We start from the raw sequence: 23,159 nt of genomic DNA, 5'->3' as shown, positions 1-23,159 counted from the left end.
GAGTGGCCTAGCCAGTCTCCAGACCTTAATCCCATAGAAAAATTATGGAGGGAGCTGAAACTCAGTTGCCATGTGACAACCTCAAAATCTTAATGATTTAGAGACGATCTGCAAAGAGGAGTGTACCAAAATTCCTCCTGACATGTGCACAAACCTCATCATCGACTACAAAAACCGTCTGACTGCTGTGTGTGCCAACAAGGGTTTTGGCACCAAGTATTAAGTCTTGTTTGCCAGAGGGATCAAATACTTATTTCTCTAAGCAAAATGCAAAGAAATTTATAACATTTATACAATGTGATTTTCTGGATTTTATTTTTGATATGCTATCCCTCACTGTAAAAATTAACCTATCCTTAAAATTATAGACTGGTCATGTCTTTGTTAGTGGGCAAACTTACAAAATCAGCAAGGGATTAAATAAGTATTTCTTTCACACTATATATTATATAAAACTGTATTTCCTTTGTCTGTTCTTTATGAACGGTCAAATGATTGGACCAATTAGCACATCAATAAATAAAACAGGTGTTTCCTAAGATTTTAGATTGGGTTTAAGCTCTCTAGGAACTACCTTTCTCAACATATTCACAAAAGCAAATATAGCACCACAGGTTTCCACATAAAGGACCTTCTTCCTTTTCACATCACATGACTAAAACACCAATAGAATCTTGCAGGTTTTTCATTCTTAATAATTTCACTAACATACACCATTATCAGAGGATTGTAGTACTCATTTATGGTGGTTCTCTTTTATCAGACATTATTGTATCCACAGGATATTTTGTACACACATGCACACACTTCAGGTCATCACACCACAAACATGGACAGTATTACACCAGTAGAAAATTGGCCTTTGTCTGGTGCAGTCTCCATGATTTTTTTAAATGTATTTTTAATGTAGCATATAAGTAAGACATAAGTAGCATATAAGTAGACATAATGTGCACCAATGTGTTTAAAAAAAAAAGTTTAATACATTTAATATAACACATTATCTATATAATTTTTGCAAAGAAATTCACAGCAAAATTCTGTGTTTAGAGAAGTGATACAATAAATATGTCTCTGGATTTACAAACCAAATTGATTTGCAGCAAATTCCATACATTTTGAAACAGTTATAGAATATAATGTTGCCATGCTAGCTCAGAATAAAAGCAAAACTATAAAGCACCCCCAGCAAAGATAAGCTCCAGAGCAGCCTGGATATCTCCTCCAGTGGCCTGTAATGCCCGTAGACTCAGCTCTTCATCACGGATCCCCATATCCCGCAACTGTTGTAGCTGAGGCTGCCACTGATTCTAGAAGACAAAGAGGAAAAACAATTTACTATAATCACAAAAAAGTGCATAGTGTATTCAAACACACACACACACATATATATATATATATATATATATATATATATATATATATATATATATATATATGTTTACTTTGTGTTATTTCATTCACTTTGCATTACAGATATTTCTTAATATGCCACAGTATGCAAATAGTGTAATGAACATTCTTTAATGGCTGCTATGTCTGTAGTTTAAGGTCAAGTTTTTGTAATATGGCTATTCCTAATTTTAGTTTTTATACAATTTATTCTACATGTGTCCCATTGTTCCCCTGAACCTTCAAACGCAGTCTAGTCCTGCCAGGTACGTGATGTCACTATTAGTGCACTGAAAGTCTAATCTAAATTAATAAGTCTGTTACAGGGACTGCATTGTTATCCCATCAATTTGCATTGGGTAACTCACCTGCTGCGTTGCTTGGCTAGAAGCTTGTAGTGCATGTTGCAAAGCTTGGCTGAACAAGTCATTTGTGATGGGTGTTCCTGACTGCACGCTAGAGGACATGGGCGATGTTCCTGAAGAATGACCCTAAAGAATAAATAACAATAATATTTAGTAATGCAGCATTCCAAAATATTTCATTCTAAAATTTCATTTATGCTAAGAAGTAGCATCGATATAAATGTTGTGTAAGGCCAGGGCCCCACGTGGTGTAAACACCACAGTATGGAAGAAGCCCATTCACACATAGCGGGAAAATATGCGCAGCAGAGACATTGTGATTTCCAAAACTGTTGTGGTTTTGCAAATCACAGCTTGTCAATTATACCTACAGAAACGCCAGAGATTTCCCTATAGGTATAAATGAAGCAGAAAGGAAAGGTAACCTCTGTGGAATTTCTGTAAAAAGCGCTGTGGGAAAAACCGTGATGCATTGCCGCCGCTGTTTTTCCCACCTTACTTTTTTGCTGTAGCCTGCTATATGTGGCCATAGCCTAAAAAGGTTTTTCTGACCTGTGTTCCAGGTGTAGGTGTGTGAGAGCTGCTCTCTGGAGTACTTGCAAGAGCCAAAGCTGTAGCTAGTTCACTCTGTGTGATAGGACGAGGACCTGAGGCTCCAGTATATCCAAGTGAAGCTGGGCGGGGACCAGATGTGCTACTAGAGGATCCTGAACGAGAGGTCTTTTACAAAAGAAAGTGAATGTGACAGAAAATGTATTATATATATCAGAAATATAATCTAATCAGTTATATACCTCTATTCCAGTATCTGTTCACCTCACCTGGGGATATTCATCCTCTTCATCTGACAAGCCATCGAATAGGAACCCACCTAATAGAACACACAAAAGTGATTGTCAGCAGAAAAACAGCTGAACAACTGAAAAGAAATGAAACATAAGGGCAGGGAATTTACCAAGACCAGCATTTTCCATGTTCTGGTAGAATCTGTACCTAATCTATGACGAAATGCATGCCTTGACATAAATTACTATCACAGACAATCAATAAGTGGATACCAAACTTAATAGGGAGGCTATTTTAGTTTATTTATTAAAAATTAAGAACCACTCATTTGAATCAATAATACTAGCAAAAATATGTGAAGCAGATAGATATAAGGTGGTATATTGTACTCAGTTACTCCAAACAACAGTCCCAATTGGATTAGGGCAGTGAGAGATCGCACATGTATAGCCACCAAAATCAATGGGACAGCAGAAAGCCCTACTAACTTTCTCTACATGTTTCAATGTAAACATTTCATCAGGGGACCCATTTTAGAGACTTAGTAGGCTATCTATTGTATGTGTTGTATTTCAACATTGGCACAAATGAACATCCATAGGGGGGTCAGCAGAATAGTTATGTGTTACACGCCGCAGCCTGTGCAGCACCTGTATATAGGGTTAGCCACTCCCACCATGGTGGTGCGTCTAATCCAGTGGGCCATTCTAGTCCAAGTCAGCCATTGCATTATAAAAGCCTATCCTCTGCCATCTCGAACAGGCCAGGTAGGGACAAGGACACTGCCCATTTACTGATATCATCAAGCTCCACCTATAGCCCCGCCCACAGAGGACGTGGCAAATAGCAATTAGCTACAGCTCCAGAAATGAGGAGGGAGCGACCATCCGGCATTATGGTAACAGTAGCATCCTGGCATCACCGACTATAAATAACAGGATAGAGGTTTTATACTTATCTGATACATAAACCAACATGATATGAACTTTAACCCTACCGTCATCACGGTATCCTAAAAGCATATATATGTAGAAATTGATGTGCAGAGCCCAGTTTGATAGGCATTAAGGTAAATTACAGCGATACAGGTCTGTACTAGTATAAGATATCCATTAATACAAAAAAAAAACCAATACAAAATACAGAAAGTGTATAAAAAAAAATTGCAGAACTTTTCATTATGAAAAAAATTAAACATTTGCTTGCCAATAGCATCAATAACAAAAGGAACAAATTGCCAAAGAAATATACATAGTTCTAAACATAATAATCAGGGTCTATCTTACTATTGTATTTATGTTCTAACCTGGCATATGTAAGGTTGCAGGAGGAACTGTGTGGGCAGCGCCATCTGTTGGAGGGAGCGAAGAACTTCCAGTCACCGAATGTAAGATCAGTATTATAGCATTGACTAGGGCAGGATGAGAGGACACCAGTCTGGAAAAGTTAGCGTATAATGTTGTTTTCAAACTAAATGCTCACTTTATACTTCAAATGTACAATCTTGACAAACAAAAATAAAACTAACATTTTTTCAAAACATTTTTTTCCAATTTTCTACTTTAGAGATTAAATGTATTTTCTGGCTCTTAATAACAGATAAACCCATGGAAGAAGGAAAAAAAGAAAACAATACAAAACCATAACCCATCATTTGTGACTGCTCAGCCTAAGTGGTCATGTGCTATTCAGGATTCATGACTACTAAAAGATCACATGAACACATGTCATTTCCGGTCTAAGGCAAAGGCCACACGGGAAGTCCCGTAGCAAAAAAGCGCTGCGGAAAAAAACGCAGTGGCAACGCAGAGCTTTTGACAGAAAGTTCATGGAGTTTTCCTCCGTGGACTGTTACAATTATATCTGTGGGGAAACCACCAGCATTTCTGTAGGTATAATTGACATGCTGCAATTTACCTTGCCATGTTACACATTGCAATACCAAAATATGTAAATCTGTTTGGGGAGGTCCAAACATAGAGTCCCTTTCCCACTCCCTAAGTATGACATGTATCACACATTTTCCTTACTAAAATTATCCAGTCTTTATGGGTTTTAGTTTCTTCCGTTCTTTTGCAGAGCTAAAATTAAGGGTAGTCTATCATCAGCAAAGTCAATTCTAAACACCTTATATGCTGTTGCAGGACTGGTTAGTGACATTGTGTGTCTATAGAATTTATTTTCAGCATGTCCAGTGCTTCACAAATGAAAATGATAATTCCCTAAGCTTTATGTGTAATATCAACACTTACGTGTCCAACATGCTGGGGTCTGTGAACACTGTGAAGAGGTCTTTATCCTGCAGAACTCCTGGGAAGACAATTAAAGGATTTGATCAGGATGCTTACTTATGTACTGTATATATTTCTTCTGTAGTTTCATATACCCATGTTGCTACCTACTAATATTCCTGCCACAGATCTCATCATAACGAACAAATAAGTGGTCTGGCGTCTGTGTCATCCAACAAGAGGTAATGATTTTGTAAACTCTCAATAGCGAACTTACCCATGGCTACAGGATCAGAGCTGAGCCCAGGAGTTGCCACCACAATCTGCTCCAAGGATTCTCGGCTGCCAAGTAACTTGAATACCTAAATGACAAAGACAAAGGCTTAGTGCTTAAATTAGGTGACATTAAATATAAAACCAGGCATGCAATTATATTCAGCTTATGATGCATGGCTTTTTTTTTCTTTTTTAGATAGAAGATCTTCTCTGTATTGAAATATGTACATGTTTTGCACCAGAATTTTGACCTGCACATCACTTTTAAGAAAAAGGAGAGGAGCAGGTTGGGGATTGGATTGGAGATGCTTCAGACCAACAAATTTACTTTAACGCATGCCAGAAAACTGGAATGAGTTATACCAGAAATCTACACCAGTCCCTACCCAGCATAGATGTAAATTCTAACAATTGGGGCTTTCTGTGGTATACCAGAATTATTAAGAGACCAAATCCTCTTAATAATTCAGGCTAATCTTCCACAAGCACTCACAATATTAAGAAGATAAGCTAGTCTTAATAAATTCTCCCCACTGTAAAAAAAAATTTCTTTGATTTTACATTGAAGGTCCACCCCCATGACCCCAGCAAATAGCATAAGGAGGAAACAGCACTGCAGTCCCTTCTGTTGCTGTACCAGGTACTGCAGTGAAGGGGCCACAGTGCTGTTGAGTCCTGGGTGTACTGACCCCTATGTTTACACATTGCAGCCATCAATGTAAAGACATGGAAGGCTCATGTAAACCAAGTATCATGTAATATGAAAATAATTTAAAGTGTATTCTGGTCTTCATTATTCTGGAGTCTCTGATTTGCAAGTTTTCTACAGTTTGGGTGTTTTTTTTGTCTTTTTATGCATTTCAGAATAATTTGGAATGACCATGTGGTGAAAATACACTAACACGCACTGGTTAAAAAGTATGCTAAAATGCACAGTAAAGCACACACTTTTGCAATTCCTTTGTTTTTTCAATGTAATAATTTATCATTGCTAGACACATTGCAGCACAAGCATAGTCGTCATTTTCTCATTTAGTTCCCATTCCTAAATTTACTATTCTATGAACAACTGTATAAAAGGGTGTGGTAAGACATAGTTTCTGCACAGTTACCCAGATCGCATTCTTCTCTGCCATTTTAATGTACAGATGATACTTACTGCATCACGGTAGGTAGAGCTAGTATGCAGTGCTGTATGCAGGGCTCGGAACTCACGACTAGCAGCAATTTTATCCACAGGTTCTAAGGTGAACAAAATCAAAATACAAGAACATGTACTTCTAAAAATAAGACTTCAATATTTGTTGTAATAGATTCATGCACATAGATTTGAGGGAAATCCTCTGACATTGTGATCATTGTTTACCTCCATGAGGCTGGGACCTCACATGGTGTAAACGCCAAGATTTGCCCGCAGTGGAAATGCTGCAGGAAAAATCACAGCGTTTTACAGTCAGGGCAAAATGTATGGGACTCTAGTGCAGCTTTTAAAGGGGCTCTATCACTAAGAAAAGTCATTTATAACTAATCACATCTTTGCATAGCCTTTAGAAAGTCTATTCCACACCTACCTTTAGTATGTAGATTGCCTCAGTGGTTTCTGAATGAGTCCGTTTTTATTCATATGCTAATTAGACTGGTGCACGATACATCGTGCACTCCTCTCCTGTTGTTTCCTATGCACAGGCTACTGCTGCTGATGATGATGACTCAGCTTCCTGTTTGCCTCACACACATAGAAGATAATAGGAGAGAGGAGGCTGCTGGGAACTTCCTGAGCTGGCTGGAGGCTCATTAGCTTATGAATAAAAACAGACTTATTCAGAAACCACTGAGGCAATCTACATACTAAAGGTAAGTGTGAAGTAGACTTTCTAAAGCCTATGCAAGCATGTGATTAGTTAAAAATGACTTTTCCCAGTGATAGAGCCCCTTTAAACCTGAAAAGACTGGAGAAAAATCTCCTTGTTAAATAGATGCATAACCTTCCAACAACCAGCAGGTTCCTCTTAAAGGGGATTGCAGTATTAAAATTAGAATACTGCTGTCTTCCATATAGAGCATCACACCCATCCACTGGGTTTGTCAGCTAACTCAGCTAAGCTTAATTAAAGTGAATAAGAATGAGTTGTAATGCCATAGATAAGCTACAGATAAGTGTAATACTATTTTTTTGAGGAAAGCAGCTATATTTTTATACTCCTGTACAAGCATTCAGAAATGCATTTTCTCTATTGGGGACTTGCAGTTGAAATTTTGCATTTTGTTTTCCCTGCTGTGTTTCTTCTCATCAAAGCTAACAGGAAATTGTGAAAAATGCAAGGAATAAAAATGCTGAGACTTGAAGAAATTGGTTACACCTTATATTGTGGATACACATGTCAGAATGTAATGTGCTGCTGTGCTAATGCTGCAACTGAAGATCGGTTTACAGAAATTCACTTTGGTTTTACAATGTGCAATTTTTGCAGGAGTTTGATCTTTTACAGTCATAAAAATCCTGCAGGCTTCCTTGTCCTATTACCTAACTATTGACAACAGTGAAGAACTGTCGATCATAGTCAGTGGCTGGAGGAGAAAGCCTTCATGGAATAGATCGCTGGATTGTGGACAACCACTCTGATAGAGGATCTGCAGCAGGACATAAAGTGGTTGGTCCATTAAAGACAGTTACGGCTTATCCACACGACAAGGGATAAGTGTCCAATCGTTGGGGCCCAACCCCCAGCGATCCTGAGAATGATAGATCGAAAGTTCCCCTAAAGCCTCGTTGTGAATGGAGGACCAGTGTGCTTGAGTGAACTGCCCTGCATTTACTATTATGGCGCTGCAGATGCTGCCAAATATTGCAGTCCCATAGATGTGAATGGAGCGACAGTTAAGCAAAAGCATTGGCGCTACATTCACAAGAAAGCTTCAGGGAGACTTTTGGTCTACTGTTCTCTGGGGGACTTGGCGGTCTGACCTCCATTGATCAGATAAATCAGTTTATATTCTTCAGTGACTAGCGGAGGAGGAAGGATAAATAACCTTTCACATTTTACTTTTTAATATATTTTAGAAACTTAAATTTGTATTTTTTTTTTATATGCAAGAAAATATGTAAAGCAGCTTTTCATTAAATACAAAACACAAAAATAGACATCCACCTGTCTACCACATGAAGGAGCACGACAATAAATATTGCAACATGCCTAATACATTTCTATCTTCAATTCACTGTGGATATTATAATTGCAAAATATCAATAGTAAATAGGCCTATCACTCACCAGGCCGAGGAGGGGGCTCTGGCCATGCTCTGCGCAGAATATGGACGGTGCTCCCTGACTGCACTCCATAAAACTCCAAAGTCTGATCATCTCTGAGACGTCGACCACAATGGACCAGATCTGTTCAGACATAAGGAAGATAACAGGGGTCAGTAGTGGGGCAACTTCTAACTGTGTACAGGTGTATATGATGTACACTACTCACCTATCAACTCTGGATCAGGAAGTGACTCCGGCAATGTGGCAATGATCAACTGTTTGACAACAGACACTCTGTGGCCACAAGTGGAATCCCCATCACCATTGGAATTTACAGGAAGGCGGACAATGGATTTAGGTGAGAGAGGCTGATCTGCCAGCTGGACACATATATGGAGCTCAGACATGGCTGCTGTGGATTCTGATACCGAGGCTAATGAGAAAAAGAAGAGGGGGGAAAAAAGGTCTAAAGGTCACTGAAACATAGATGGAAGAACAATATGGTAAAAGTCTATAAACTCAGCTCCTGTTGCCTCAGAAACCACAATATTTCAAATTTATGACAACAATCCCAGTTATGCCTGAAAAATGCCAGTAACCAAACTGCAAAAGGTCCCATGGTGTTTAGAGGCATTTCAGGGGTTGCAGCTTAAAGGGGTATTCCCATGAACATAACCATATCTATACTTGTAGATAATTAAAAGTGTAACATTTTTTTTGCACTTATAAGTAGTTAAAAATTCTGCAGAGTTTTAAAGATTTCCTCTAACCATCTTAGTGGTGACAGTCTGTTATCTTGATTGGTTGCCAATGGATATGACCACAAATGCAGAGACTTTCTATAGTCTAGGACAGGGGTAGGGAACGTACGGCTCTCCAGCTGTTGCAAAACTACAACTCCCAGCATGCATACTTGCTCTGCTGTTCTTGGAACTCCCATGGAAGTGAATGGAGCATGCTGGGAGTTGTAGTTTCACAGCAGCTGGAGAGCCGAAGGTTCCCTACCCCTGGTCTAGGACTTGTGAAGAACTCAGCTAAGATTTTCTTATTGTAGCTGGGTTATCAGACAGGGACACTACATGTATGAGGAGATATCCCAGCCACAATGAGGAAATCATGGCAGATTTTCTGACCATAGAAAGTTCCTGCATTCATGGTTGTATCCACTGGCAACCGATCAAGACAACAAGATACTTAAAGAAAATCTTTTAAGCTCTGAAAAATGTTTAATTACTTATATCTGCAAATGTTAAACTTTTAACTATCTACAAATTTAAAAATAGTTATTTTCATGGGAATACCCCTTTAAGTGTGAGGATTGTGGTGGTTGAAGTTAGCGTGTATCAAAAATTGTCCTTAGGCTTGGTTCACATATGCTGATGTGTTCCGTCCGTAAGAGTCCACATGAGGACCCCTACGGACGGAACAGAAGCGCAACTGCAAGTGCTGTGCAGTTCAAGCACACGAGCCTCATAGACTAAAATTGGGACCATGTGCTTGCCGTGCACTGCCCGCACAAACGATTATACTTTGTGGGGGGCTTTAAAGAGCAGTTAAACTGTGTTTGTGTGTGTGTGTGGGGGGGGTATTTATGTGGCCTTATACTATGTACAGGTGCACTAAGCAGTGTCATGCTGTGTGGGGCATTACACTATGTTGGGGGACACTAACATGTCATTACACTAAGTGGGGAGAGCACTACGGTGGCATTACACTGAGCAGGTGGCATTAAAGAGAGTATATACTGTGTGGGGGCAGTAATGTGGAATTATACTGTGTGTGTGTGTGTGGGGGGGTCACATCTACCATACACACTGTATAACGCCCCATTACTGCCCCCCCCCCCCCCAAACAATTAACATTAAAAGAGGGTGGGTGATAAAATATCATCCCCCAACCAGTGTCCCACAAGGCCTAGACAAGAGCACTCTGCAATCCAGGCAGCGGGGACAACTGGCTGCCATCATGGTGAGGCATCAGGGAAATGACTGTACTCCGGGCGGCTATCATACTGAGAGGGCCGTGAAGCAGGGGTCTGGGCAGCTGTCGGCCGCGGCTCGCCAGTTGAGGGTCCCTGCATGAACATACCTGTTGATGATGCCTTTGTTTACAGTCCACTCGGAAGTGACTGTACAATATAGCTGCGAACAAAACTACATGTCCCATCACTCCATGAGAAGGCGCAGAGCAATGACGTCACGATCTTGTAAAGACTTTACCACTAGAGGCGCTGCAGTTCTCTTTTTCAGATGCCTAGCGGTTTTAGTAGCTTGTTGTCTCTTGGAAAAAGGGCGACGGTGTCATTTGATAGAGGGTCCGTCAAGAAGGCTCATAAATAGATGATTGTATAAATAAACAGGTTTCATCACTTCCGTCCAAAAATCAGTTGTCAATATTCACTTGTCCTAGACATTTATATTGAAAAAGGCTGTCACCCTGCTTTTCGGATATCCTGAATGGCAAAAATGCAGACATATCAATTAGAGATTGCTTTTCAACTTTCCTGAAATGTTCAAGAGACTTCCATAAAAATCTAGCAGTGTAACATGTACCCAGTTCTCTCTGTCTCTGCCTAAAGCTCGCAGACTCCAGTGCCTAAAATGGGGGATTCACTATTTGTTCTATACCTGAAAACTAATGTAATTGGGAGTAGTTGTCACATCTTTGCTGCACAGCCTCTTTTAGATAGAAACTTAGGGGCGTTCACACTACCGCCGCTGTTCGCCCTGGGTTTCCAACCTAAACTCCCAGGGAAACTGGACAGGGAGGTCAGCTTTAAAACCCATTCATTTGAATGGGTTTTTAAAGGTAACCACCGTTATCCGTATGCGGCCTCTCTACCTGGAAACCGTTTATGCACACTAGGTGGTTTTTGCACACTAGGTGGTCCCAAATTTTTTTTCCAAAGTTTTTATGTTGCTTTTATAAAGAAACAAGTGTAACAAACAAAGAAGACATAGGTTAGGCACAGGTACAAAGTCCTGCATGTATGACTTTGTGTCTGTGCAATTAAAAAAAAAACAATTCCAGGCGGAGAGACCGCATACGGATACCAGCGGTTACCTTTAAAAACTGGCCGTCCCCTGTCCAGTTTTCCCGGGGTTTGGGGCGGACAGCGGTGATAGTGTGAACGTCCCTTTAGGCAGAAAGGGATGCTTTGGCCTGACATATTTACAATGACTAATGCCGCTCTTATTACTTGAATAGGAGCAGCGTGTATATGCTCCCTGTCCACTGCAGTAGCTTCCGTTGCCTAGAACAGCTGATTTCTGTGGGGTCCAGGTGTCGGACCCTCATGGATCACATACTAATGGCCTATCCTGTGTATAGTTCATCAGAATGAAAACTTAATGGCCAAACATTCACACTACGTAACACCAGCGTGTATCACAGCCGTACACGCCGGCGTTACAGCAGGGCTGCCGAACACTTCCCATTCATTTCTATGGGAGCCAGCATGCGAGCGCTTCCCATAGAAAGGAATGGGCTGCTTCTTTCACTGCGAGCAGTCCCATTGAAGTGAATGGGAAGTGCCCCCGTGTACGGCTCGGCATGAGCAGAGCTTGCCGTATAAAGACCCTGTAACTTATTTGATGGGAGACTCATCAACTGAAGATATGTATGAAGGAAGTTATGAGATTCACTTTGAAGTAAACATTGACATGCTTTTGTTCAGTATGTTGTGTCAATTTGGTTCTGCAAATCTTTTATTGTTTGATATTTCAGCAGCTAAAGGATACTGAACAGCCTTAAGCCGCCCTCCAAACCATGTGGTTGATCATCAGATAGACATTTTCAATTTTGAGCACCTCATAATACTCTACATTTCAATGCATTCTACAATTCATAATCATTTGGATACAGAAGTGCTTCAAAATGAAATGCTTGTCATAGAAATTAATTTTTTAATTAGCATACTATGCATATTCATTATTAATCATGCAGTATGCTAATGTAAACAGTCTCTGAAAATCTGAACACTCCTAAAGCCTTTTAGAAAATGTGAAATATTATTTTGCTTCTCTCATTGGGGAAGAAGGGGTTAGAAATCGTAATAAAATTTGACAAGTGTGAATGAGGAAAATACTAACATGAAGGTCTCCCATTAATTAATCACTATTGTTGGCACAATCTGTAAATGTGCAGTATATGCTATCAGAATTAGAGAACCCTGTTTGAGCGGTTGGACCCCCACTGATCATAACGTTATCCTCTTTCCTATTGATAGGTGGTAACCTGCTGTGACTGGAATACTACTTTAGGCTGAAGACCCTTATTGTGAAAATGATGTGCCTACCTACAAAATGTACCTACAAAATGGATAGGATTCTGGCTAATCCCATCCACACATTGCAGAAAAAAATCTGCAGCAGAAAAGCTGCATTCTCAAAATCGCTTGTGTTTGGCTGGCGTTTTCCATATAGATATAATAGGGACAGAAAGTCCTCAGAGGAAATCTCAACAAAATTGCAATGAAAAAAATACGATGAGTTTCCACCACATTCTTTACCTCAGCACTTTTTTTTGCTGTATTTTCTACATGTGGCCTTAGCTTTAAGAGGTATTATTAACATGTTAACCCAACACAAAAATCAACTGGATAGCCTAACAAACTACTACTTGCCCAAACTGCTAACATATTTTATTATACATTAAGCCATATAGCCAAATACAAAACCCAAAGAATCCTGTGGGCCCAAACTGTAGCTTTATTCAAAGCTATGAGCAATTAGGGTATGTTCACACTGAGTTTTTTAGCAGTGGATTTTGAGGTGTAACTGGCTAGTAGCGGAAAAAAGAAGCGAGCTGCCCTATCTTGCTGCGGATTCCGTGGCTGACTCAGCCACGGCGTCCATGGTGCGAAGCTCCCTCCTCATTAAGCCCATTTTTTGGGCCTAATCCGGAGCAAAATGCTGCGACTGGATGCTGGTGCAGTGCATTGGCATCCCATTGCAGCTATCTGCGCGGAAGTGTTCACACACGAAATGCTAATATGTGAACATACCCTTACATGGTGTAATTTGAAGCTATTACCCTTAGGCTGAGTTCAGACAGAGTATGTTGGATCGGAATTTGACGCGGAGGCCGCCTCAGGTTCTGGTCCAAAATGCGGGGCAGCCACAACTGGATGCTGGTACAGTGCAACGGCATCCAGTCGCAGCACTGCGATCCAGATTAGTCCCAAATGAATGGGCCTAGCTGGGAGTGTCTTCAGGCGGATTCACGAGGCACAATCTGCCTGAAGAATGAGCATGTCCGTTCTTTTTTCCGGGAGCTGGAACAAATGGCTCCCGGAAAAAAAGAACTGACCGATTGATTTCAATAGGAGCCAACTTTTTGGTCAGGATTTTGAGGTGGATATGGCCTCAAAATCCTGACCAAAATACCCTGTGTGAACTCAGCCTTAAAAGCAGACCTGCAGGCACTACAAGTGCCACAAATCACTATACACTTTGGCATATGCTTGAGCTGGTAGGAAATAAAACCTTTTGGTCCATAAGAAAATAAAAATCTAAACCTCAAATATTAAAATGAATATATCAATATACAGTAACATAATGTAACGATAAAAATACATATATCACTTATTTCTAATCTGGTTATATTTTGTGATTGTAGATTTCTTTACTCTATGGTATATACATGATTACGATGGCTGCCATCTCCTCTGCTCTGTTAAAGGATGTCCACCAGTCTACCACCTCCATGTTCCATGTCATCACATTACAGACAACATTTGTTATGTATGTCACTTTTGTAGATTTTGAGAACCACAAAGTTTCAAGTCTTATGATTTTGAGTTAGTTGGTGAACTGCTCTTGACACTTAGACCACCTCCTGCCTGCACCACCCTGTGCAATGAGAATTGATCCTCCCACTTCTTTGAAATCACCCTGTCTACTTGAGCAGCAAGAGCAGCACTTGTAGGGGTGAAGGCCCCCAATGCACTAACTTTTTTTTTTCAAGAGATTTTAAAGTTGTTTTTCTCCAAATTTACAAGTGGCTTATCTAGCGGTGGCATTTGAATATTGTTGAGGGAGGTCGTCAGTGGCGGATCCAGACTTTGCGGGGCCCTGGGCAATTGACTTTGGCGGCCCCCCCCCCCCGGATTTTTTGAAAAAATTAGCCCTAAAAATGTGTTTTTTGATGCGTTTTTTTAACTAGTGACGCTAGGTTCACACTAACGCCCGAAGTCATGCAGAAGACGGAAAGCTGTCAGATCGGGTCCGGCCGTGAGCGTCGGTGAGCGTTTTATGCTCTCCGCCGCAAAACCGTTTTTTTAAAAACCGGACACAGAGTACTGCAAAAAACGGTTTTGCGGCAGAGAGCACAAAACGCTCACCAGCGCTCACAGCTGGACACCTTTCTAACCCATACCTCCCAACTTTTGAAGATTAGAAAGAGGGACAAAATGTGCTATGCGCGCCACGGCAAACTTGGCTCTGCCCACTTTAATGTTGAACCATTCTCATTCATTTTTCATGCGCTCCCACACAGTATAATCCTCCTACAGTCACCCGTAAATTATATGTCCCCCCTCCATCTCTCCCCCAGTTTCATATACACCCTTCATCTGCCCCTAGTTTCATGTCCCCCCCTCCACCTCTGTCCCCAGTTTGATGTGCCCCCGTTTCTGCCCAGTTTCATGCCATTCTCCCCCCTTCATCTGCCCCAGTGTCATGCTGTTCTCCCTCCCACCTTCATCTACCCACAGTTTCATGGCCCCCCCGTCTCTGCCCCAGTGTCATGCTGTTCTCCCTCTCCCTTCATCTGCCCCAGTGTCATGCCGTTCTCCCTCCCCCTTCATCTGCCCCAGTGTCATGCCGTTCTGCCCCCTTCATCTGCCCCAGTGTCATGCCGTTCTCCCCCCCTTCATCTGCCCCAGTGTCATGCCGTTCTCCCCCCTTCATATGCCCCAGTGTCATGCCGTTCTCCCCCCTTCATCTGCCCCAGTGTCATGCCGTTCTAACCCCCTTCATCTGCCCCAGTGTCATGCCGTTCTCCCCCCCTTCATCTTCCCCAGTGTCATGCCGTTCTCCCCCACTTCATCTGCCCCAGTGTCATGCCGTTCTCCCCCCTTCATCTGCCCCTCTGTCATGCCATTCCCCCCCTTATCTGCCCCAGTGTCATGCCGTTCTCCCTCCCCTTCATCTGCCCCATTGTCATGCCGTTCTTTCCCCCCTTCATCTGCCCAGTGTCATGCCGTTCTTCTCCCCCCAACTTCCCCCAGTTTTATGGGCCCCCTACATTATGCCGTTCTTTCCTCCCTTCATCTGCCCCATTGTTATGCCGTTCTCCCCCCTTCATCTGCCCCAGTGTCATGCCGTTCTCCCCCCTTCATCTGCCCCACTGTCATGCCATTCCCCCCCCCTTATCTGCCCCAGTGTCATGCCGTTCTCCCTCCCCTTCATCTGCCCCATTGTCATGCCGTTCTTTCCCCCCTTCATCTGCCCCAGTGTCATGCCGTTCTTCCCCCCCCAACTGCCCCCAGTTTCATGGGCCCTCTACATTATGTTCCACCTTAATGTTTAACACAAAAAAAACACACTCACCTTCCGTCGCTCCCCCGCCGCTCTCTCCGCAGTCTCACTCATACACATAGTTGTAGCCCGGATCCTCCCCTGGAGGTCGTAGACTCCCTTTAGAAGCCCCAGGCAACAGTATAGAACTTTCTAGACATGTTAGGTGAAGTGAGAGGCAGTGGCGTAACTACCGGGTTAGCAGGGGTAACCCCTGCGTTTTTTTCTTTTCTTAATAGGCCGTTACCAGCTGGAGTTACTCCAACCGGTAACGGGCCCTATCTACTTACTGATCCTGACAGGGGCCAGGATCGGTAAGCGACACCACGGGCCCCACAATCACTATTATTATACTCAGGTCTTTTCAGACTTTTCAGTAACACAGTTACTTACCTCTCCGTAAGTAGAGGCATCGGACCTAGTTGTGTGATGTCCATGACGTCACTTGACCGGGACCTGCGTCCTGGGACATGTGACATCCTGACGTCATTAAAGATGGCCTACACCACCAAGGATTGCAGTGGAGCCGGGGATAGGTAAGTGACAGTGTTTTTTATGTTTTTATCCCCCCTCAGTCTCCGATTATTATACTCTGGGGTCTGAAAAGACCCCCCGAGTATAATAATTGTTCATGGGTGGGGCATAATACTGTGTGCTGGGGCCACTATAGGGCATAATACCGTGTGCAGGGGCCACTATGGGGCATAATACTGTGTGCATGGGCCACTATGGGGCGTAATAGAGCGAGCAGGATTGCAGGGGGGGGGCAGTCGGTCGGGGTCTTCAGTGTCAGTCAGGAGGGGGGCCCATGTCAAAAGTTCACCACGGGGCCCCGCCATTCCTAGTTACGCCACTGGTGAGAGGGTGTACATAAGTTGTGACATCACCTATTTTTAGGAGTGGATACAATGATAAGTGTTGTGGTGTTATCTATAGAAGTGTTATATTCTATTGGAATTCTGGCTGCCTTGTCTGTGATAAAAGTGAAGTGAATTTTGCAAACAAAAACAAGTTAGTCTTTTAGGCTGAGTGATCGAGATATAATACTAACAAAAATCAAAGATAGTTATTAAAAAATCCTTTATGTTTATCATAAAAAGTTGCTTTGAAGATTTGCCATTTTCTGGTGCCCCATTCCCTTTAAGACTGCGGCCCTACATGGCATAAACACCGAACTGCAGTGTTCTAGTGAATCCAATCCACACATTGCAGAAAAATATGTGCAGCGGAAATGTTGCGACTTCCAAAACCGTCACGTTTTTGGAAATTGCAGCATGTCAATTATACCTATGGAAACACTGGAGGTTCCCCTATAGGTATAATTGAAGCAGAAAATCCACAGACTTTCTGGGAAAAGCTTTGTGGGGAAAAACCGCAATGTGTTTCCGCCATGGTTTTTCCTACAGTGCCCATAAGTGGGGCCTTTGCCTATGGTTGTCAACCACGTTTTGTAAAGTCCAATAATCTGGTTCTACTGTCAGGTAAATATCTGAAAGGCTTATGCAGGTCCTTATGGGACATACAAGGACTCACTATATGTATAGGCACATAGAGTTACTAATTTAATAATCCCAAGAGCCCCCCATTGTAATGTTAATTAACCACATGTTCCTCACATTAATAACCCCCAAATTCCAATGATGAGGTGCATATGGATAAAACAAAATACACTGAGTAAATGTGAATTATGGGAGGCACAGAGAGTTATTAAAATTTGGTTCAACAGAAACAGAGAAATGTTAGAAAAAACACATAATCCATTTAGTGTTCTCTTATATTAACTAAAGTCTTGTGAGCCCCCTACCTCATCCCTACAATGAATTCTTGACAGTGATAGTTACGGGTGCTAAGGAGTTTAATCAGCCTTAGTGTGGTTAGGGTAATCTGTGGATCTCCTTGGTTTATGGGCCAGATGGCAGCTGCAATTTCAATTCAGGTGCCAGTGTTTATGGCCCCTCTAAGGCTCCTGGGCCCCGATGCGACTGCATCCTCTGCACCCCCTCAAGTTACGCCCCTGGCTATATCCGCTGTATAGGTTCTGGCACCAGAGACTACCAGGAACAGCTGAATGGTGCAGGGTCCATACCCTACCTGATAATAAAGATGTCATCATTATCTAAAATGGCCCACAGACCTGAAAATTCCCTTTATATTATCCTGGGTCTAATGTACAAAACTGTGTACGTTTTATATCTGATCTGAGTGTCCTCTTTTTAGCTTTTGTTTTACATCCATTATGCATTGGTCCATAGATTTTAATGGGTGGCTTGGATCCATGAAAACAGACCTGAATAGGTAATGCTCGGGGGAAAAAACCGGAACAGATACACTAATCCATGTGTATCATCTGACATGTACAAACTATCATTTTTATTAAGATTTTCAAGAAAAAAAGTAGGACAATAAAACTGTCAGCATAAAATAAAGGAATGCAAAGAACAGTGCTCAACAAAGAAAGAACTAGAGGAATAAGTAACAGACCATGAAAGGCCAAGGAAATAGACATATAGGGTAGAACAGGGAAGGGACACGGGGGTGAAGGGGAGAAGTTGTCATTATAGTCCTTACAAGATACAGTAGTTGTCCCACAGAGGCCAAATGGATTGGAAGGCCTCAACTGTGTTGTTGAGGGTTGCAGTCAGATACTCCAGGAAGATACCAGGAAGGTTTCAAAAAATATAAAAGCTTCAAGAGCGGGGTCATTTTGACCACCATTATGCACCCAGTTTAGGATATGTGCAAAGGGTACCATTTATCTAGCAATGACTCAAGGTCATGCACCAGTCGCAGATAGTTTACCACATAAAGGGAAGTGTAGGAGGAAGACAACTGGATCCCTAAGTATCAAAGCAAGCATTCCCTCCAATGAAAATCAAAATTTTGACTGAGTAGCGTGACAAAGGCGTGTGGAATGTTTAAGAGGACGGCTTCTGTCTTTGAAGAGTTCACTTTATAGCCCAGGCGACTACTATAGTCCTGACTTAGTATACGTATGAGATATGGCACGCTAGTATGAGGGTTAGTGAACGTAAGGAGTACATTATCTGCAAAAAGACTGATTTTAAACTCTATCCTGAACACTAACTCCTGTAATATTGGGATTCAAGCGTATCTTAGGCACCAAGGGCTCAAAACAAAGGGCAAAGATAAGAGGATAGATAGGGCAGCCCTGGCCTGTACCATTGCGTATGGGGAAAGATGCTGAGGGTGTGTGGGGGGAGTTTTACAGTTGCCAGGGGGAAGGAAAAGTGTGCTCTAACAGCTGTTAGGAAGGCCCATGAGGAACCATACTTTTCCAGGATAGCAATCATAAAAGATCAATCTAGAGGGGCAAAGGCTCTTTCGGCATCCAGGCTAAGGAAGAGAGTAGGTGTAGCAGAGTGGTTCACTGCATCAATCAAGTCCATTGCCCTTCTGATGTTGTCTACCCCCTGACGGCAGGGAACGAAACCCACCTAGTCCTTATGAACAAGGGATGGAGGCCAAGTATTAGGTCGATTCGTTATAATTTTTTTGTAAATAATTTAAGGTCTGAATTTACATAAGACAATTATGTCGGTATTTAGAGCATGTTTGCAATTCTTTATTGGGTTTAAGTACTATGGTGATGTAGGAATGAAGCATTGTCTGTGGGATGGGGTTTCCATAGAGAAAGGACTTAAAGTGGACAAATATACTGTATATGGGATGAGGTCAGCTTGAAAGGTTTTATAATATAAATATGTAAATTTGCCAGGTCCAGGAGCTTTTCCACTAGAAAGGTCCTTCAGTACTCCTGCCAGCTCCTCATCAGTGATTGGAGCATTGTGGGAGTCCAGGGCAGGGGAAGAGAGCGAGGGTAAATGTTTTGTATCCAGATAATCACTTAGTTCTTGCAGGTTGGAGTGGGGGGCCTGGAGGGTCCCGTGAGGGAAGGTTATATAATTTAGCATAGTAGTCTTGGAACGCCATAGCGATAGCATCAGGGTGATCCCAAAGCATCTCACACAACATGGGTGTGGAAGAGGCGTAATTGTCATTTAAAATTTTGGCTATTAATATATGTGCCTTGTCAGCGTTGACGGTGTAAAAGAGGAGTCACTGAGCAACGTGTATGGCAGGATGGGCCACCCCATTTTCTGGTTGTATTATAGAATGTATATATGTACTTACATGTTAGACCTATTTCATCACTGCTCATGATGGAAATGGAGCTGGACCACTCTCGGCTTCAGACACGGTGCATTTTTGATGCCTCTCCCCTTTCCTACGAACCCTGCAATCTTTAGAGATTTGCCTCTAAAGCAAATCTTGTATCTGTCCTGGGGCCACTCAGACCCCTAATAGATAGCTCCCTTCCCTCTCCCACACCTTCAACCCACTCATCTACCCCAAGTTAACTCCATTGTAACCCTTTGTGGTGTATTGACTTCAGAGAGGTTGAAGCGTTTACCCGCATTTACGAACTGGGTCCTCGACAGGAGAAGTGGCTTCATTACTTACAAATAAGGAGCTATGTTAGGTCACTTGACCCTTTGACTTGACTTTACCTCTTCGGCCATATGAGACCCTTTGCATGACTTCTTATGGACCCTCACACTCAATCTCTCTGATATATGGCCTGATGCTTACAGAGGAGATGAGGACCCCGTGTTATACTTCCATTGAGCCTGTCTACAAGTTGGGTAGGACCCTGTCTGCTGGTCAATGGGGCAGGGATCATAGCCTGATGCATAAGATCTCTACCCCTACTAGGTTGCAGGAGCTTAATTATAAAATTTTGACAAATTGGTACAGGACCTCTGATAAACTGCATCAGGTTTACCACTGGCACTGCAAGCAAGCGAAGGCACTATGCTCCATATTTGGTAGAGATGCCTCTGGGTCACTGTCCAATGGAAAGATGTCTTTCTATTACATAATACTATGTGTTGACCACCAGTGCACCCACGCCTGAACAAGATGTACTGTCAATCATTTCAAATCAGGTCTATTTCTTGCTAGCCACTCTGCAAGTCATACCTCAGTTCTGGAAGTCGATGGAGGCCCCATCTAAAGCTATGTTGATGGAGGTTTTGAACCATATTAGATGCATGGAGGAGTTTGGAGCAGCCACTTTGGCTAGTCAGACTGTGGTTAACGCTGTCTGGATGCCCTGGAAAATGTTCTGCATTTCACATGACTTTGAGACTTGGTTCTTGAGCGGTGGATTCCCACCCCTCTGACTCCCAGCACTACAGGTATTTGAAGTGACACACTTGCATCCACAACAGCTTTCCCTACTACTTAGCTGCCCTACATTTTGAAGCCCTTACATCAGTGCCCTTACATCCCCCTCTTCTGAAGTCCTGGGTAACATGTAGTGCAAAAGTTTCAGGCAGGTGTAGGAAAATTCTTCAATAATAGAAGTGGTACTAATTTATTTCTGTTATCAACAAAATAAAGCACACCCCCATTTATAAAACCACTTTTCATAAATGAATAGTACATTAGAAACTTTATAATGTATCTTATGAAAGAAATGCATTTCCTTTTCCACTTATTAGACTTACCTTTTGTACGTGTATCAGTTACACAAGTCTAGTCTATGGAGAGTAGAGGAGGGGGTTGTTAATTGATTTTCTGCCACTTTCTGTGCAGCGGCAAAGTTTTAACTTGAAACACAGCAACGTCGAAAGAGCTCCCTGACTCAGAGGACTCAGAATAGCAGCTGCAGGTATTTGATATTTATTTCCCAGCAGCCCCCCCTCTCAACCCTCCACAGAAATCTATATATAAAGTAACTCAGATTGATCAATGGAGAAAGAAACATAACTCTTAAATAAGATATTTTACAAAGTTTCTTACATTTGGATAGAGTATTTCTTCTCCTCATGAGCTTTATTTTATATTTGGAAACATTGAACTTCAGTTTCCATTGTTTTACCATTAGTATTGTTAATGTAACAAATATGGAGGTACTAAGTTAGTAATACCAGGCACATCATATTAGTAACCATATTACTAAAAGGGGTCTCCCAAATTTTTTTTTTTATTTTTTTTTTAACCCTAATGGAGGCTTAAAATATCAAACCTATCCGTTAAGCCAGGGATCCTGTAGAGTCTCCTATTGGGCCCCCAGTCTTCCTGACCTTTGCCCGCATAGCAACCAGTGGTTGAGTGATGATACTCTGAGCACAGAACCACTGCTCAGCTACTCATTGAGTGATGCGCTGCTGTATGACCCAAAGGTCAGGAAGACTGGGAACTTAAATAGCAGACTCTCTACTGGATCTCTGGCTTAACGGACAAGTTAAATATATACTGTTTGATATTTTAAGCCTTCCTAAGGACAGATTATAGGATATTTTAAGCCTCCTTGGGAACAGGTTACTGTGGATAATGTGAATACTGAACCTGATGTTAATAAGTCAAGGTCTTCCTCAGTCATGCTCAAGTTCCCTTCCAAGCTGTACCCAATTCTACATCCCTCACACACGCATATTGTCATGTTCATTGTCAGGTAGCTCTGACAATCGAGGAAAGATAATTTGAGAGGGCAGCACAGTTAGAAGAACAGTCTGGGGCTCCAACTATCCCCCTCTTCATCAGCAGCATGTAATGTACCCTCCATTGCAGATGGTGTCTAGGTACTACCTGTTTTTCCACCTTCCATCTAAAGTGGCATCAAATGTCCTCACCAACAAAGGGGTACTGCTCCTCTTCTGATCCAGATCTGGTCTGATGGAGTTGACTAACTAAATACCCTGATGATATGGTATCAGTTACGGGACTAAGAATAGCCAAGTAAGTAAAGGATACTTTAAGATGACTGGTGTGACTAGGTCCATCTCACATGTAAATAAACTTTACTGCAGTAACAGAGCGAAGAGAAAATGTACAAGATTTACAAAAAAAAACCCCAAACAAACAAAAACAAAACAAAACAAAACTGGAATTCTTGAATTCTTGAGAACAGGTACAAAACTGGAATTTTCAGTTTGTTTATGCTACTGTATATCCTCCAACAAGGTGGTTATAACATACTTGATATGCTAGTTTTATTCACTAGTATGTTGACAATGGAATGAACTCGATGAGTCTGATGTACACAAGGGTAAGTTGTACCACAGTGTCATTGTGTTCTCAAGTAATGGGACACCCCAACTGAAGTTGTAATCTATATGTGACCTACACTAACTGGCAGACATTCCACTACAGGTTTTTTATAATAAAATTTTGAATTTTCACCAGACATTTACCATGCAGAAGTGCCACTTAATCTGTCTTAAACACAGCTTGACGTGGTCAACATTCATAGGCTTTTCTATAATAAATCATTACATTTTTTTTAGTTCAAATTAAATTCATGAACTTATTG

The 23,159-nt window shown here is 41.8% G+C and overlaps 1 protein-coding gene across 2 annotated transcripts; it reads right to left on the bottom strand.

Moving 5' to 3' along the window:
* Positions 1-1,028: 1,028 nt before the first annotated feature.
* UBL7 (ubiquitin like 7) lies at positions 1,029-22,520 on the bottom strand. Of its 2 annotated transcripts, none has more exons than XM_075273720.1 (12): positions 22,480-22,520; positions 10,389-10,752; positions 8,527-8,733; positions 8,322-8,441; positions 6,210-6,292; positions 5,052-5,136; positions 4,796-4,853; positions 3,850-3,980; positions 2,579-2,628; positions 2,310-2,477; positions 1,761-1,883; positions 1,029-1,310 (listed from the first exon to the last, which is right to left on the bottom strand). In XM_075273720.1, exons 3-12 carry the CDS (start codon positions 8,705-8,707, stop codon positions 1,173-1,175), a joined length of 1,137 nt encoding a protein of 378 aa, XP_075129821.1. In that variant the 5' UTR covers positions 8,708-8,733; positions 10,389-10,752; positions 22,480-22,520; the 3' UTR covers positions 1,029-1,172. The 2 variants fall into 2 exon arrangements, with proteins under 2 accessions (XP_075129821.1, XP_075129820.1); XM_075273719.1 differs by lacking the exon at positions 22,480-22,520 and adding an exon at positions 21,352-21,478.
* Between the last annotated feature and the right edge of the window lie 639 nt (positions 22,521-23,159).

This window comes from Leptodactylus fuscus, chromosome 5 (assembly GCF_031893055.1).
Source record: "Leptodactylus fuscus isolate aLepFus1 chromosome 5, aLepFus1.hap2, whole genome shotgun sequence".
NCBI classification, from domain to species: Eukaryota; Metazoa; Chordata; class Amphibia; order Anura; family Leptodactylidae; genus Leptodactylus; species Leptodactylus fuscus.
This window is presented reverse-complemented; position numbering and strand designations above follow the sequence as displayed.